Consider the following 18443-nt stretch of genomic DNA (forward strand, 5'->3'; position numbering starts at 1 on the left):
TTATACCCAATATCCTTGACTACCACCTAGCCAAAAAGCAGACATTTTTACTATAGCATTTTTAAGTTATGGACTCATGAACTTGGCATATCTCATAGTACTGCTCAATGGGCCTTCACACTTATGGGACATTTTGAGGGGATACATCTTGAAAACTTTTAAGGGTGCGTTGAAAGTTCCACATAGGTGTTATACCCAGTACTATTGACTACCATCTAGCCAAAAAGCAGACATTTTTACTATAGCATTTTTAAGTTATGGACTCATGAACTTGGCATATCTCATAGTACTGCTCAATGGGCCTTCACACTTATGGGACATTTTGAGGGGATACATCTTGAAAACTTTTAAGGGTGCGTTGAAAGTTCCACATAGGTGTTATACCCAGTACTATTGACTACCATCTAGCCAAAAAGCAGACATTTTTACTATAGCATTTTTAAGTTATGGACTCATGAACTTGGCATATCTTACAGTACTCTTCAATGGGCCGTTGCACCTATGGGACATTTTGAGGTGATACATCTCGAAAACTTTTAAGGGTGCGTTGAAATTCGTACTCATGCACTTTCCTTTTAGGAGGACCTCTACTGCACTGAACAATTTGATGAAACAGCCATTGAACAAGTTTTGTGTGACCTACCACAACTATCAGAAGAAGATTGTAAAGACCTTGAGAATTTCATTTCCATTGATGAACTTTCTTCGGCTGTTCAGGAATTAAATCCTGGAAAGTCACCAGGATTAGACGGGCTTTCATCTGAATTTTATCGTTCCGTTTGGAAACTGATTGGAGAGGACTTGTATGCAGTTTTTCTTGAAAGTGTCAAAAAAGGGATACTTCCATTGAGTTGCCGGAGGGCTATCTTAACATTGATCCCAAAAAAAGGAGATTTTGCCTTTCTTAAGAACTGGCGACCTGTCTCCTTAATTTGTGTCGATTTCAAGATTTTATCTAAAGCAATAACTAATAGACTTAAAATATGCATGGCAAGTTTAATACATGAGGACCAGTCTTTTTGTGTCCCAAAACGTACAATTTTTGATAATCTCTTTTTGGTGAGAGATTTTATCACAGTTTTTAAAAAACACAATCTAGATATTGGTTTTCTGTCCCTTGATCAAGAAAAAGCATTTGACAGGGTGGACCATCAAAATTTGTTTAAAACTTTGGAGGCTTTTGGTTTTGGTCCACATTTTGTTTAATTAGTCAGGTTGCTGTACAATAATATTTATAGTCTGTTAAAGATTAATGGGTCTTTAACTAGACATTTTCCTGTTTCAAGGGGGATAAGACAAGGTTGTCCTTTGTCTGGGCTTCTGTATTCAATTGCTATTGAACCTCTGTTAGTTATGCTAAGAAAGGAGCTTAGTTGTATTGGTGTGACAGGATTCCCAGAAATAAGGCCAGTTAAACTTACTGCCTATGCGGATGATGTAACTGTCATAATCAAGAACAATGAGGATGTTACTAAACTTATTTCTTGTCTGAACAAGTTCCAGAAAGCTACATAAACTGGGATAAATGTGAATCCTTTTTGTTGGGAGACTGGGAGGATTTAGGGCCACCTTGTTTACCACAACAATGTCAATGGAATCGGGATGGATTTAAATTACTAGGTGTTTACTTTGGGACGGATAAATACTCTGAAAAGAACTGGGAGGGATTAGCAAACCGAGTGAATGGTAGATTATATAAATGGAAATGGCTTCTTCCACAACTTTCTTTTAGGGGTAGAGTTTTGATTATAAATAATCTGGCCGCCTCAATGCTATGGCAGAGAGTAACCGCATCAAACCCCCCTAAGGAATGCTTACTACAATTCAAAAAGCTTTTGTAAAATTCTTTTGGAATGGTCATCATTGGCTCATCCATGGGATCCTTTACCTTCCTGTAGCAGAAGGTGGTCAAGGATTAATACACATTGAATCTATACTTCACTAATTAAATCCTGGAAATGGTTAAGTTTGTTAAGAAGAGATGATGAGAACTATTGAATTTTAGAACCCTTGTTTTTTAATCCCATTATAAAATTCTCATCCGACTTGTCCTGTTTCATCCCCATTTTTTTAAAGGCTGGGGTGAGTAAAATAATGGATTTAATTGATGTAACCTTGTCACAGTGGCGTTCTGTGCAATCAATTGAGTCGAAGGAGGTGTGTGACGGATTGTTGCCGCCGTTTTTAGTCGGACGGTCCATTGTTTCAAACAATCGGAGTAGTCTTACTGCCATAAGGCCTGGGAGAGTACAAAAACATACCACAAGGTGGGAACTTGTTTCAATCCAAGTGATTTTATTTCGGACAGCTGTCTCTTCACACGTGAATGAATCCGTAGACTTTACCCACAATAAGAATAAAAAGAAAAAAAATACATAAAAAATTTGTTTAAACTGACTGTACAAACATTGAAACTTGTTTTGAAACAACATGTTGCTGTGAGCAGCACATCCAGACATCACGCTAGCCTTGACAGATAGAAAGACATTTGCAGGCTTGGGTCTTTCTCTAACCCCAACCATGCTCAACCAACCTTCCTTTCCTTTGTCTCACCCTCACCTATACACATTTACACTTCCCGCCCAAAACTAATGGATCGTACCATCTTTAGGGGTCAATAAACATGCTTTAACACAATGTGTATCTTTGATTCAGTTGCACCTACACCTCTCTGTACCTTAGTACTGTGAACTGACGTTCATGTGATGACCTCTGTGCTCATCATCACAGTGGGAGTGAGTTAAGTCCTAATACTTTATTGAAGGGATATGGAGAATTGTTTTTTCATGATGTGGGGAAGAAAACTCTGTATTGTATTTGTGTCAAATCTGTACATGCTGGCCAATTGCAGGGGCGGACAGATACTAAATGGAGAGATAAGCTCTCTATATGCGAAGGGGTTTATCCATCTTGGAGAGTACTTTATAAACCTCCTATATCAAAAAAATGTGGTGATGTTCAGTGGCGAATTCTTAATTGTGCTATAGCATCTAATAGTATCGTGTCAAAGTTCTATGAAATTGTTTTATTATGTCCTTTTTGTAACGCAAATGACACTGTTTTCCATATGTTTCTTGAATGTTCTAGGATTGATTTTTTGTTTGTAATACTTGGAAACTTGATCACAAAATTGGGTTTTGTTTTTGATAATTTTGTGTTTGTCTTAGGACATAAATATAGAAGATCATAGCAGCAACAATGTGTTCTTGCCAATTTTTTAAATGGTGAAGCAAAGTTGGCTGTTTTGAAATCCCATCAATGCAAAAATGAAGGAAAGGAAACTGATCTGGTAGCCATGTTTAAATCATTGGTAGAATATAGAGTAAAAATTGAATATACATACTTACGACATATGGATAATGTTGAATTATTTGAATGGAGATGGTGTACGAGAGAAGAATTAGTGATTGTTAATGAATATGGAAGTTTAGTTTTGAATTGGTGAAGTATTTAGTTTGATTGGTTTTGTAATTTATTTTATTTTGTTTATGAATGTGATTTTGAATGTATGTTATGTCAAATTTTTTCTTTTCTTTTTTTATTTACCATAAACTATTTTAATTAGTAAATGAAAATGACCCTGAAATAAGCGATTAAAAGGGGGTTTAAAAGTCAAAAGTCTCCCTCTCTCTCTCTGTCTCTCCCTCTCTTTCTCTCTCTCTCTCTCTCTCTCTCTCTCTCTCTCTCTCTCTCTCTCTCTCCCTCTCTCTCTCTTTCTCTCTCTCTCTCTCTCTCTCTCTCTCTCTTCCTCTCTTTTTTTCAGGTGACTTGCAGTGGAGGATCCTTCACGGTGCCATTGCTGTAAATTCTTTCATTTCAATCTTGAACCCAGAGATTGAGGTTGAATGCCCTTTTTGCAATGTAACAGGGCTAAGCTGGCGGTTTATATAAGCAGGAAGAAGAAAGTTGAACATAGTGACATAGTTGTTTTATTTTCAAATATGGTACAAGCTAGGATATTGACTGATTATCATTATTATAAGTATATGGATGATCTCGATACTTTTGAAGATATTTGGTGCTATAAGGGTGTTCTTTGTTTGCAGCCGATCTGTTTTTACTTTCATGTGAAAGTATTTCCCAATTATTATTTATTTATTTTATTTTTTGTCTTTGTAAGTTGTGAATTTTAAATTGTTCTGTGATTTGTAATAAAGTTTTGTTAAAATTAAATAATGATACATTTAGTTTGCTCAGGATTTATGGTTATTTAACCAGGCCTTTTGAAGTAAAAAGAGGCATACGGCAAGGATGTCATCTTTCGGGACTTTCGGGACTTTTGTATTCAATTTCTACTGAGCCTTTGCTATTTTATTTAAGGAAACGACTACATGGACTCGGTATTCCTGGTTTTCCAGAAATTCCACCTGTTAAATATACAGTTTATGCTGAGTTAAGACAATGAGGCTTCATAAATTAAAAAAGCTATTGTACTGCACAGACCAAATCCTCTGGATTGCATTATATTACAAAATATTGGGGGAATCAGTTTGGAAAAGCAATTGTTCATAATTGAAAACTCTTTTGGTTCAAAAGTAAATTTTTCTGTTGACAGGATGACTCGAGCAATGGGTTAGTAAGTGACACATAAGAACTTGTAGGTATGATGAAGAGTTTTATTGTTTTCTTCTCTTCTCAAATATGAAAAAGTCAGCCAAAATGCACCAACAGCAAATTATCAAACTAACAAAATAAATAAAATGTACAATATACTGGCCCATTCAGCTAAAACACAAAGTTCTGAACAGCATCTGTTTGCACATATCCAATCTTAATTCAACATTCTAATCCAACCGATTTTACTCTTTATTCTGAGCGGGTTCTAACCTCCCCTCATGGTGATTTGGGAGCCTTTTTATATCCTAGGCTCCACCTCCGGATCATACCATGTTGGAGGTAAAAGCCATGAGTAATAATACACATAGTTGTTAACCACAAATGAAACAAACATGCATACTACAAAAATAAATAACATACATTCCATAACTGCATCTTAACATTCAACATATAAACTTTAAAACAAACAATATTGGCAGGTATTATGTTTGTGGCCCTGCTGATGTCACACCGAAGACGGCTGCCAGTGTTTTTATTAAAGTCCAGGTTGAACATTAAACAGGTTTGGCTCTGCCTAACAAAACTGGCAAGTGTATAAAATCGATGTTATTGTATTTGCAATAAATGATATTTGATGAAAACATGTCTGTGGTTATTTTCATAAAGCAAACAATATTAACAAAACATATTCACAATAACACTGTATGTGTGTATGTGTACGTATCAGTGCTGCACTGTGACAGTTTCTTTTTTAATTTTTATGTGACTGTCTTAAAAACTTGGCAATTGTTTCAAAAAAATCTAGACAAGAGGATGAACATTATGGTGTTTTAGAACCATTGTTCTGTAATCTCTTTTTAAAGCCAGTTTTATATTTTCAAGTTCAGTAATCGATAGGTTTTTAAATACAGGAATAGTAGCTGTAAAAGATCTAATTGATTCTGTAAATGGTCAGTGGTATACGGTTAGATCAATTGCCGATAAGGTTTGGCTTTGATCAGAAAGACATGTTGAAAGATTAATGAAGGATCTCAAAAAGTCTTTTCCTCAATCTTTCTTAAACTTTGTGAATAATTTTATTAAAAATGGGGAAATGTCTTCGTTTTTTCCAGATCTTAGAGTTAACATTATTTCTGAGTTCGATAATGATCTAAATAATACTCTATTGAAAGATTTAAAAAATGTATTGTTTTATGATATTGATAAAAAGTTGTATTGCATGTGTATAAAATCTTTGTTTTATACTCAATTGCAGTGACGTATTGACACCAAATGGAGAGAGCATTTTTTAGTTTATTTGTTTTATTTGCTTCTAAAGAACTTGCATTCTTCAAAATGTCATGTTTTGTGATTAACAGAAAAAAATTATAACGTTATTTTTCCTACTATGGGAGTCAATGGGGGTTGAGATCTGTTTGGTTATAAGCATTCTTCCAAATATCTTTCTCTGTGTTTATCAGAACAAAGATATTTCAACACATTTGGATCAAATTGAAGGAGAGTAAATCATGACCAAATTTTCATTTTTGGGTGAAGTATCACCTTAAAGTCATTCTGAGCTTTTATTGGATTGTATACACTGTGTTGTTGTGGACAGTGATGTTCTGCTTCCTATGATTTCAGGTCAAGTGGTTTTGTTCTATAAACCAGTAAATGTCAAGATAACAGGGTGGTTGTTGAGGGTGAGGATGAATGTAACTCAATTATTGTAATTAAATATCCAATAAATAACTTAACGGTCATTTGGCTGTATCTGTGCCACACGTTTGTGTAATAAAACTTGCTTTGTATCATAACAGGCACTGTCTGCAAAGTTATAAGCAACTTTATTTTGTTTAAGTGGTTTAAAAAAATTTGACATGTAGATTTTTTAAATATTATTATTATTACTTTATTCATATATATATATTTCTCTCTATTTGTACTCCATTATAAAAACAAAAGTCTGGCTTTAGCAATTACCCCTGTAGCTGTGTCTGCCAAAGAGTGAGTTTGTTGATTATTCTCACAGGATTAACAAAATCATGAGGTGAAATGTTTGCTCTTGAGTCTGTTTAAGACACTTTTGTACTTTTTTCACTCTGCAGATGTAAAGTTAAAGTTTTTAAAGAACTTTGTGGGTGTGTTGATCTCAGTGTGAGGACAAAATACTATTAAAATTGTGTTAAACTTTTTTCTAAATGGGACATTGTTTTATATTTACCATTAGTAATATATAAATATTAAATAATATATATAAATATATATAAATATTAAATATAAATATATAAAAATATAAATATATATAAAATGGTATAAATACTATTAGTTCTTAAAGTGTTGAGATTATTGAGATGAATTGAACTTTTGTCCAACAATTTGGATTGTATTATGTAGAGAGGTCACGTTCCAGGTGCCATAGCAACGCGGGCAAAACACTTAAACGGCGTCTTATTATTATATGAATTACTAGAGATGACGCGTTCTCCTTTATTACGTCACTCAGAAAGTCTTTAAGACCCACAGGCAGAGACAGATTTGTCATTTCTCTTCACAGCACAACCGATTCAACATATAACAGCGACCAACAGATATCCAGAGCAAATGGCGAAAACTCAACGATCTCGATTAGGAAAAGTGTTTTATGAATTATTTTGTTTGCCTGTTATTCTCGACTGCCATTGCGAGGAGTGTGAACCGAGAGGATCTCCTGAGCTCGACATCTTGAGCGTTTTAACTGAATCTGAAGTGTTTGTCACAGGTAAAAAACTTGTTTCTCTAAAGTTATTTGTGGCTAATGTCAATTCTGCTATGTGTACACTTTAATTCATCAATGTATAATACATTTAATCGACGAACGATGTCCGTTTAGTAAGTTGATGAATTTGTTTTCATGTATAGCACAAACAAGCCTGATCTCACTAATGGAAGATAACAAACAAGACAACGTGGAGGTAAAATGTCTTTCTTTTGATTTCCTTTAATAATTAACACAATTTAAAATTCACAAGAAAACATTGCTTTGTAAATTCTAGTGCTGTGATGAGCTTTTGTTCCTTCATGATAATATTGAGCTGTTTAATAGCTTGTAAATGATTAATATTGCCTGTAAAACAGTAATATTTGTTGACATTGATATTAACCAAAGTACTAATGTAAAAAGTCATGTAAGTTTGTCTAAAGTGTCATTTTTGTCATTGCATAACACATGTGTATATATATTAATGTATTGACAGCTGTACACAACTTTGTTTTGTCTTTTTTTCTCCAATTCTTTTTGATCAGATTGTTCCCCGTAAAAAGGGAAAGTGGAAAAAGAGGCTAAAAGTGGTCAAAGATTTCTTTTGTGAGCCAGTTATCCTCGACTGCTCATGTGAGGAGTGTAAGCTAAAAGAATCTTCTGAGATCAAGTCCAAGATTATTGATGAAGAATCTGAGGTGTACGTCACAGGTATAAACTTTTTCTCTATATGTGTCTAATGTCAATTCTGCCCAGTAATGTATAAAATACATTAAAATGAAGAACGATTAAGTGAATACTCTTGTTTTCAAATATAGCACAGACAAGCTTGATCTCACTTGTTGAAGATAACACACAAGACACCGTGGAGGTAAAATGTCTTTCTTTTGATTTCCTTTAATATCAAATTCACGAGAAAACATTGCTTTGTAAATTCTAGTGCTGTGATGAGCTTTTGTTCCTTCATGATAATATTGAGCTGTTTAATAGCTTGTAAATGATTAATATTGCCTGTAAAACAGTTATAACGGTTATCACTGATATTAACCAAAAAACTAATATAAAAAGTCATTTTTTAAGTTTGTCTAAAGTGTCATTTTTGTCATTGTATAACACATGTGTATATTTTAATGTATTGACAGCTGTACACAACATTGTTTTGTCTTTTTTTCTCCAATTCTTTTTGATCAGATTGTTCCCCGTAAAAAGGGAAAGTGGAAAAAGAGGCTAAAAGTGGTCAAAGATTTCTTTTGTGAGCCAGTTATCCTCGACTGCTCATGTGAGGAGTGTAAGCTAAAAGAATCTTCTGAGATCAAGTCCAAGATTATTGATGAAGAATCTGAGGTGTACGTCACAGGTATAAACTTTTTCTCTATATGTGTCTAATGTCAATTCTGCCCAGTAATGTATAAAATACATTTAAATGAAGAACGATGTCTGTTTATTAAGTGAATATTTTTGTTTTCATATGTAGCTCAAACAAGCTTGACGTCCCTTGTGGAAGATGACAACGAGGAGGTAAAATGTCTCTTATGAGCTTTTGTTCCTTCATGATAATATTGAGCTGTTTAATAGCTTGTAAATGATTAATATTGCCTGTAAAACAGTAATAAACATTAACATTGATATTAACCAAAGTACTAATGTAAAAAGTCATTTTTAAGTATGTCTAAAGTGTCATTTTTGTCATTGTATAACACATGTGTATATATATTAATGTATTGACAGCTGTACAAGAGTTTGTTTTGTCTTTTTTTCTCCAATTCTTTTGATAAGATTGCTCCTCGTAAAAAAGATAAATGGAAAAGGAGCAAAAAGTGGTCAAAAATGTCTTTTTTATGCAGGTTTTCTTCGACTGCTTAAGCGAGTTGTGTAGTCCTGAAGCATCTCCTGAGCTCGACTCCCAGAGCATTGATGAAGAATCTGAGGTGTACGTCACAGGTATAAACTTTTTCTCTATATGTGTCTAATGTCAATTCTGCCCAGTAATGTATAAAATACATTAAAATGAAGAACGATGTCTGTTTATGAAGTGAATACTCTTGTTTTCAAATATAGCGCAAACAAGCTTGATCACACTTGTGGAAGTCAATGCCACACAAGACAACGTGGAGGTAGAATGTCTTTCTTTTGATTTCCTTTAATATCAAATTCACAAGAAAACATTGCTTTGTAAATTCTAGTGCTGTGATGAGCTTTTGTTCCTTCATGATAATATTGAGCTGTTTAATAGCTTGTAAATGATTAATATTGCCTGTAAAACAGTAATATTTGTTGACATTGATATTAACCAAAGTACTAATGTAAAAAGTCATGTAAGTTTGTCTAAAGTGTCATTTTTGTCATTGTATAACACATGTGTATATATATTAATGTATTGACAGCTGTACACAACATTGTTTTGTCTTTTTTTCTCCAATTCTTTTTGATCAGATTGTTCCCCGTAAAAAGGGAAAGTGGAAAAAGAGGCTAAAAGTGGTCAAAGATTTCTTTTGTGAGCCAGTTATCCTCGACTGCTCATGTGAGGAGTGTAAGCTAAAAGAATCTTCTGAGATCAAGTCCAAGATTATTGATGAAGAATCTGAGGTGTACGTCACAGGTATAAACTTTTTGTCTATATGTGTCTAATGTCAATTCTGCCCAGTAATGTATAAAATACATTAAAATGAAGAACGATTAAGTGAATACTCTTGTTTTCAAATATAGCACAGACAAGCTTGATCTCACTTGTTGAAGATAACACACAAGACACCGTGGAGGTAAAATGTCTTTCTTTTGATTTCCTTTAATATCAAATTCACAAGAAAACATTGCTTTGTAAATTCTAGTGCTGTGATGAGCTTTTGTTCCTTCATGATAATATTGAGCTGTTTAATAGCTTGTAAATGATTAATATTGCCTGTAAAACAGTTATAACGGTTATTACTGATATTAACCAAAAAACTAATATAAAAAGTCATGTAAGTTTGTCTAAAGTGTCATTTTTGTCATTGTATAACACATGTGTATATTTTAATGTATTGACAGCTGTACACAACATTGTTTTGTCTTTTTTTCTCCAATTATTTTTGATCAGATTGTTCCCCGTAAAAAGGGAAAGTGGAAAAAGAGGCTAAAAGTGGTCAAAGATTTCTTTTGTGAGCCAGTTATCCTCGACTGCTCATGTGAGGAGTGTAAGCTAAAAGAATCTTCTGAGATCAAGTCCAAGATTAATGATGAAGAATCCGAGGTGTACGTCACAGGTATAAACTTTTTCTCTATATGTGTCTAATGTCAATTCTGCTCAGTAATGTATTAGAACATTAAAATTAAGTATGATGTCTGTTTATTAAGTGAATATTTTTGTTTTCATATGTAGCTCAAACAAGCTTGACGTCCCTTGTGGAAGATGACAACCAGGAGGTAAAATGTCTCTTATGAGCTTTTGTTCCTTCATGATAATATTGAGCTGTTTAATAGCTTGTAAATGATTAATATTGCCTGTAAAACAGTAATAAACATTAACATTGATATTAACCAAAGTACTAATGTAAAAAGTCATTTTTTAAGTATGTCTAAAGTGTCATTTTTGTCATTGTATAACACATGTGTATATATATTAATGTATTGACAGCTGTACAAGAGTTTGTTTTGTCTTTTTTTCTCCAATTCTTTTGATAAGATTGCTCCTCGTAAAAAAGATAAATGGAAAAGGAGCAAAAAGTGGTCAAAAATGTCTTTTTTATGCAGGTTTTCTTCGACTGCTTAAGCGAGTTGTGTAGTCCTGAAGCATCTCCTGAGCTCGACTCCCAGAGCATTGATGAAGAATCCGAGGTGTACGTCACAGGTATAAACTTTTTCTCCATATGTGTCTAATGTCAATTCTGCCCAGTAATGTATAAAATACATTAAAATGAAGAACGATGTCTGTTTATTAAGTGAATACTCTTGTTTTCAAATATAGCACAGACAAGCTTGATCACACTTGTGGAAGTCAATGCCACACAAGACAACGTGGAGGTAAAATGTCTTTCTTTTGATTTCCTTTAATATCAAATTCACGAGAAAACATTGCTTTGTAAATTCTAGTGCTGTGATGAGCTTTTGTTCCTTCATGATAATATTGAGCTGTTTAATAGCTTGTAAATGATTAATATTGCCTGTAAAACAGTAATATTTGTTGACATTGATATTAACCAAAGTACTAATGTAAAAAGTCATGTAAGTTTGTCTAAAGTGTCATTTTTGTCATTGTATAACACATGTGTATATTTTAATGTATTGACAGCTGTACACAACATTGTTTTGTCTTTTTTTCTCCAATTCTTTTTGATCAGATTGTTCCCCGTAAAAAGGGAAAGTGGAAAAAGAGGCTAAAAGTGGTCAAAGATTTCTTTTGTGAGCCAGTTATCCTCGACTGCTCATGTGAGGAGTGTAAGCTAAAAGAATCTTCTGAGATCAAGTCCAAGATTATTGATGAAGAATCTGAGGTGTACGTCACAGGTATAAACTTTTTCTCTATATGTGTCTAATGTCAATTCTGCCCAGTAATGTATAAAATACATTAAAATGAAGAACGATGTCTGTTTATTAAGTGAATACTCTTGTTTTCAAATGTAGCGCAAACCAGCTTGACGTCACTTGTTGAAGATAACACACAAGACACCGAGGAGGTAAAATGTCTTTCTTTTTATTTCCATTAATATCAAATTCACAAGAAAACATTAAATTCTAGTGCTGTGATGAGCTTTTGTTCCTTCATGATAATATTGAGCTGTTTAATAGCTTGTAAATGATTAATATTGCCTGTAAAACAGTAATATTTGTTAAATGGGTCACATGGTGGGAATACGTGCTTTTCTGTGTTTTGGTGTGTAATAAGTTGCCCTTGGATGTATTAGACAGGTAAAATTGCAAAAATGTAAGCGTTGGAACAAAAGATGCATTCGAAGGCGAATGCTCACCCAGACCAGCCTTAAACGCCTTGTGCAACCACACCCCCACAAATCTACGTCAGCTGGTGGTCTGATTTGACTAAGACCACCCAAATGTACTCTCAAGTAAGGTGGTGTACCTGTCTGTACAATTGCAGTGACGCAGAGGAGCGGACTTCTCCCTTCTGATGGCGGATCCCCCTCGGTGAGTGGACTCTTCCTCAGTGGCGGATTTCTCCTCCGAAGCGCAGACTTCCCCTGGGCGTCTCGGCAGCGAGCTATAGATTTAGAAAAGCAGGTCTTTTTCAGGACCAATATTCTCACAGTTTCCACTCTCATCCAGGAGGGAGGACGGACACAATGGCTACCCCGGGTGTTGGGCTTCCGGCATCTGGGGCGGCCGTTGTGGATCAGTTCTGTCTGCACTGCGGGCGGTGTATGATTCAGACGTTGCGTCACGGGCGGCTGTGATCCCACGGGACTCAGCCGCCAACTCGCTGCTTCCCGTTTCGTGACGGCATTGGCTACGGCCCTGCCGTCTGCGGCGGGGAGGGGCGAGGGTGATGTTGGCATGTGAACGTCTTTCGTCAGCCACTGGCTGGCGGATCGTTCGCACCTCGCCTCGTCTGACCGTTCCCCAAGAGACGGTCCCACCGTCTTGTTCCTACACCACGCGCCGGAAACGGTGTGTGGTGATGATGAGATGTTGCAAGCTGTGTTCTTGGGTATGACAGACCCATCTTCGAGTCTGACGGGCACCAGGTGTGGCGGTCACAGCGGCTACGTTCTCCGGAATGTTGCCGCAACCCCATCTGTTCCCTGTGCGTGACCGCCGCCACGGCGAGGTTGAACGCTTCAGCGAACGTCGGGGGTGATCGGGGATTCCCGTGTTTGTTATTCCGCCAGCTTCGGCTCGCGGGTCATTCATGCCCCGACACGCTCACCTGGCTCGTCCCCGATGGGCGGTGGTGACCGTCCCATATCGGACAAGACTCGACAACGTGCTCTGTCATAACATCTGATAGCTACCTCCGGTCATCAGATGCGAAGCCCCTTGGAGCTCCCGCCTTCGGGAGGTCGAGCTCAAGAGGAGGCATCGCAGAGATGACGGCCGTGCTTCCCCGGGCCGGAGATGCACGTTGAGCTCACTAGACGTGGAGTATGCCGTTCGCGGCTTGCTCCTGTCTGATGCGAAGCCCCTTAGAGCTCCTGCCTCTGGGCGGTCGAGCTCAGGAGGCAACGCAAAAGTGAGGGCCGTGCTTCCCCGGACTTCCCCGGAGATCCACGTGGAGCTCATTAGACGTCGGGTATGCCGTCCGCGGCGTGCTCCTGTCTGAAGAGCTCAGGGAGCTATTACTTTCCTGGACAGTGAGGTAGCTAAGGGCAATGTTGACCACCCAGGTGGTCTAGCAGCCATGGTGCTCCACGGATGCTGCCACTTGGAGGAGTCGACAAAGTCTCCCAAGCTGCCTTCACCCTCCACGCTATGGCGGTCAATAGGGTCCAAATGTTTTGGGGACCCATTGGGTCATATGCCAGAGCGTTTGGATCTGGTTGATGGGAAGGTCAACCCGGCTGTGCACCGCCACAGGCCTCGCGCGACAAAGGTCAGGGTGTGTGCCCTGGGTTGGACGATGTCCACGATAGTGGTCCAAGGATCTGTAGCTCAACCTTGCACGATGAAGCTCGGAAGGTCGGCCTTCTTGGACACCGCGCAGGCTGCTCTGGATGGTGACACTGTGGAGATATTCTATGGTGAAGAAGCCTACTGTTCCGTGACCCGATCATCTATGGATGCTGAGGTCCTGCGCACAGCCTGCCCTCCATCAGCCCCGCCACCCCGCGGTGGCCCCTCTGATTCTGGGCCCTCCAAGGATGGCCCGTCAGCGATGTGGAGCCACGCAGGAGGAGGCCTCTACCCTGTTGGGTAACTGGCGAGGGTGATGTGGGCATGTGAACGTCTTTCGTCAGCCACTGGCTGGCGGATCGTTCGCACCTCGCCTCGTCTGACCGTTCCCCAAGAGACGGTCCCACCGTCTTGTTCCTACACCACGCGCCGGAAACGACGCCTATACTGCACGTATGGTTTGTCCTCAGGTGTGGCGGTCACAGCGGCTACGTTCTCCGGAATGTTGCCGCAACCCCGTCTGTTCCCTGTGCGTGACCGCCGCCATGGCGAGGTTGAACGCTTCAGTTCGGCTCGCGGGTCATTCATGCCCGACACGCTCACCTGGCTCGTCCCCGATGGGCGGTGGTGACCGTCCCATATCGGACAAGACTCGACAACGTGCTCTGTCATAACGTCTGATAGCTACCTCCGGTCATCAGATGCGAAGCCCCTTGGAGCTCCCTCCTTCGGGAGGTCGAGCTCAAGAGGAGGCATCGCTGAGATGACGGCCGTGCTTCCCCGGGCCGGAGATGCACGTTGAGCTCACTAGACGTGGAGTATGCCGTTCGCGGCTTGTTCCTGTCTGATGCGAAGCCCCTTAGAGCTCCTGCCTCTGGGCGGTCGAGCTCAGGAGGTAACGCAAAAGTGAGGGCCGTGCTTCCCCGGACTTCCCCGGAGATCCACGTGGAGCTCATTAGACGTCGGGTATGCCGTCCGCGGCGTGCCCCTGTCTGAAGGGCTCAGGGAGCTATTACTTTCCTGGACAGTGAGGTAGCTAAGGGCAATGTTGAGGTGGTCTAGCGGCCCTGGTGCTCCACGGATGCTGCCACTTGGAGGAGTCGACAAAGTCTCCCAAGCTGCTTTCACCCTCCACGCTATGGCGGTCAATAGGGTCCATAACGTTTTGGGGACCCATTGGGTCATATGCCAGAGCGTTTGGATCTGGTTGATGGGAAGGTCGACCCGGCTGTGCACCGCCACAGGCCTCGCGCCTCGAGCGACGAAGGTCAGGGTGTGTGCCCTGGGTTGGACGATGTCCACGATAGTGGTCCAAGGATCTGTAGCTCAACCTTGCACGATGAAGCTCGGAAGGTCGGCCTTCTTGGACACCGCGCAGGCTGGGCTGGATGGTGACACTGTGGAGATATTCTATGGTGAAGAAGCAGACTGTTCCGTGACCCGATCATCTATGGATGCTGAGGTCCTGCGCACAGCCTGCCCTCCATCAGCCCCGCCTCCCCGCGGTGGCCCCACTGATACTGGGCCCTCCAAGGATGGCCCGTCACGCAGGAGGAGGCCTCTACCCTGTTGGGTAACCGCCTCAGAGGGGCCCTGACAGGAGAGCCGTGGCGATGGAGAGTACACACTCTCTCCGGGCTTCCCCCAGTGATATCGCTGCCTTCCGCAATCTCCTCGTGACGTTGCGTCGGCCGGCGGTAACACTAAGCAGGTAAGTAGGCAGAGCAGTCAAACCTCTCCGGGGTCCCACCCTGTGTAAGGTGACCGCTCTGTCAGCCACTAACCAGCCTCCCTGGCACGGTGAAGCAGATCATCCTCCAGTTTCGCAACACGGCACCTGCCGTTACGCACGATCCATTTCGCTCATCACAATCGCCTGGAGGGTAAGTTTCTTGGTTAACATAACCTCGTCACCAGGTTCTCAGGAGCGCGACTCCGGCCGCGCTCCGTACCCTCTTAGGACCGTAGATCCTACATGGCCTTTGGGCATGTGAGCCCCTCGGAGACGCCTCTCGTCCTTATTACGATGAAGGCCGCTCTTGATGGCGCTTGCCTCTGCAAGAGGGTAGGGACCTCCAGTATTCTTCGTGTCCCATGGGTGCCTGGAAATTGGGCGGTAGTCTTCTGAGATACCGGCCTGGTTACGTGCCCAAGGTTCCCACACTCCCTTCCGGGTCCAGGTGGTGAACCTGCAGGCGCTCCCCTCGGGAGAGAAGACCCAACCTCCTACGTGTTGTGTCCAGCGCACTGCGCCTCTACTTGGACCGCACACAGAGCATTAGCTCTGAGCAGCTCTTGTCTGTTCAGAAGCTGGACCAGGGGAGGGCTGTCTCAGACAGAGGCTTGCGGATTGGATTGTGGGCGAACAGTATTAGCTTGTTGTGTTTTTTGTTGTTGACTAGTTTTGTTTCCAGACTTGCTCATATCTAGTTTAAGTGCTAAAGACAATCTTCTCTGTTAAGGTCTCTCTATAGTAAATAATATTTGTTTTTTCACAACCCTATTAGTTATTTTGATGTGTGCGTGAGCGTCCTCTACAGTAATATCATCTTCTTTTGTTTCCATGTTTTATCTCCGGGTTTCCGGCGACGCCTGAGATTGACAGATCCAGCTCCGGTTCGGCCTGAGGATGTCCCCCTGATGACCTTTCTCTGTTTTTTCTCTATCTTCTCTTTTCTCTCAAACTTAGCTACTAATATTATTGCAAATAGCTGGTTCGCTTAATAGATGATAGATAAATGGGCTAAACATGTAATAGTAGCAGTCAATTATCTTATTATTCTATATAATATGATGCAATTCTCAAAGCATTGTAGCAAGTGAGAGCCTTCAGGTTGACACGGTCGATCTAATACGCTCGTCTACATCTCATTCAATTTTGATACAATAATTTAATAACACTTTGAATATAATGGTCTGATTACTAGTTATTTATCCACCCAATGATTAATTTTAAGAAAATTCAGGATAACAGTCCAACACCGCGGTATAATGAGCACACGCACGCTCTTAAGAGAGCAGCCCGGAAAATGGAGCGTAACTTTAAAAAAACAAAATTAGTGGTTTTTCGCAGAGCATGGAAGAATAAAATTTGAACTTACAGGAAAGCCCTAAAAACATCTCGATCAGCCTTCGTTTCATCAATAGTAAAAAAAAATCAGCAAAATCGACACAAAAATGAACCATCAGCGTCATTAGATGTTTTGACATCAGCATAGTATTATTATATTATATTGCAATAAGCTATTAGACTTTTAGATATAAAGTATAAAGATATAGATCATATTAAATCTATCATCTAGATTTAGCTTGTAGAGATGCAGCAGTAGTGCCAGAGGAGAACTGGTTCCCCTGGCTGGGTCTGGGTTCTCCCGAGGTTTTTTTCTCCACTGGAGTTTTGGGTTCCTCGCCACTGTTTGCACACTTGCTGCACTTGTTTTGCCCGCCGGGGGGCTGCTGACATCAGCTTTAGAATTTTGTTCCTATCAAATGTTGCATGTTGCTCTCCTTAGTCTGATATGATGCTCTGCAGAAAGAACAGTTTTTCGTGTAACAGCTGCGACATTAATGATCCACAAGAAAGACAACGTAGCTCAGAATGATAAAAAAGCGTTGTGTTCTGCAACACACAGAGAAGCAGAAGAAAAAAAGAATGAAACTCAATAAAACGGTCTGCTAAGACAACAGAATGCATAACATCTGCACTGATTTCTTTCTCATCCAGACACAACCTCTACCTCCACTAGAATAGTCTTTGTGCCATTAACCAGGGTCAGTCATCTCATTGAAGCCTTAATAAAAACTAATGTTCAGGACAAGTAAACTGTCCATGCTGCAAATGCCTTAAAATAATCAAACAATCTATTTTAATAATAAAAATAATAGACAGAAACGTATGTTTGTCCAACAATAACATGTATAATAGTGCTAATGTAATGTCTGAACATAATATACCTGTGACAATAAGAGTTGTTTCTATTTAAATAGCTCTGTTCACACATTTAGTATATATATTTTTATATTAAAAACGTTGAAGACCCCTGGTTTAATGTATCGGTTATAGTTAAAATGTTTTCATGTAAAGCTGCTTCATGAAAATTATAAAAAGCACTATTTAAATAAAAGTTGAGTTCAGTTAAGTTGAGTGAGTACTAGACACAATTTTATTTTTATGTTTTTACTTAAGTTCATGTGTCAAATCTCTTGTGTAAATAAACTTATTTTTTAACTATATTGTGCTCCTTGTCCAATGTACCTTATTTACACAAGATAATTCAACACTTTGTTCCAGTTCCCAGCATGCTTTGTGTGAGACTCCACTAGGAGAGAACAACAGTCCTGGATGTTTCATGTTTTACTACTGGAGGGCTCTGTCATGCCAAAATAAGATTAAACAATGTGAATTAGCTCGTAATGTTTTAAAAAAGTTTTGTGTGTGTGTGCGCGCGCGTGTGTGTGTGCACGTTTGGTGTGTTTGTGTGTGTGTGTGTGTGTGTGTGTGTGTGTGCGTGCGTGTGTGTGTGAGTGCACAGAGGATGGGCTGCTGCTTGCTGTCTAAGTCATGACATGCTGAATGCCCCTTGAGATGACCGTGAACTTGACGTGGAACCTCCATCACCCACTCCCC

The 18443-nt window shown here is 39.6% G+C and overlaps 1 protein-coding gene across 1 annotated transcript; it reads left to right on the top strand.

Annotated features, from left to right (window-relative positions):
* The first annotated feature begins 6962 nt into the window (after window positions 1-6962).
* LOC130424688 (uncharacterized) lies at window positions 6963-18049 on the top strand. The gene is made up of 15 exons (XM_056750564.1): window positions 6963-7297; window positions 7438-7490; window positions 7822-7987; window positions 8095-8147; window positions 8468-8633; window positions 8751-8794; window positions 9710-9875; window positions 9983-10035; window positions 10353-10518; window positions 10635-10678; window positions 11006-11102; window positions 11220-11275; window positions 11593-11758; window positions 11876-11928; window positions 12348-18049. Exons 1-15 carry the CDS (start codon window positions 7141-7143, stop codon window positions 12348-12350), a joined length of 1443 nt encoding a protein of 480 aa, XP_056606542.1. The 5' UTR covers window positions 6963-7140; the 3' UTR covers window positions 12351-18049.
* The last annotated feature ends 394 nt before the right edge of the window (window positions 18050-18443 follow it).

The sequence above is a fragment of the Triplophysa dalaica genome, chromosome 6 (assembly GCF_015846415.1).
Source record: "Triplophysa dalaica isolate WHDGS20190420 chromosome 6, ASM1584641v1, whole genome shotgun sequence".
Lineage (NCBI taxonomy): Eukaryota > Metazoa > Chordata > Actinopteri > Cypriniformes > Nemacheilidae > Triplophysa > Triplophysa dalaica.

What these genes read in the sequence shown, in the direction of transcription:
- LOC130424688 (XM_056750564.1), top strand. Translation starts at nt 7,141, where the DNA reads ATGGCGAAAACTCAACGATCTCGATTAGGAAAAGTGTTTTATGAATTA. An exon ending in ATCCGAGGTGTACGTCACAG is followed by an intron (nt 10,519 to 10,634) that starts GTATAAACTTTT and finishes TTTCATATGTAG; the next exon opens with CTCAAACAAGCTTGACGTCC. An exon ending in TGGAAGATGACAACCAGGAG is followed by an intron (nt 10,679 to 11,005) that starts GTAAAATGTCTC and finishes TTTTTTATGCAG; the next exon opens with GTTTTCTTCGACTGCTTAAG.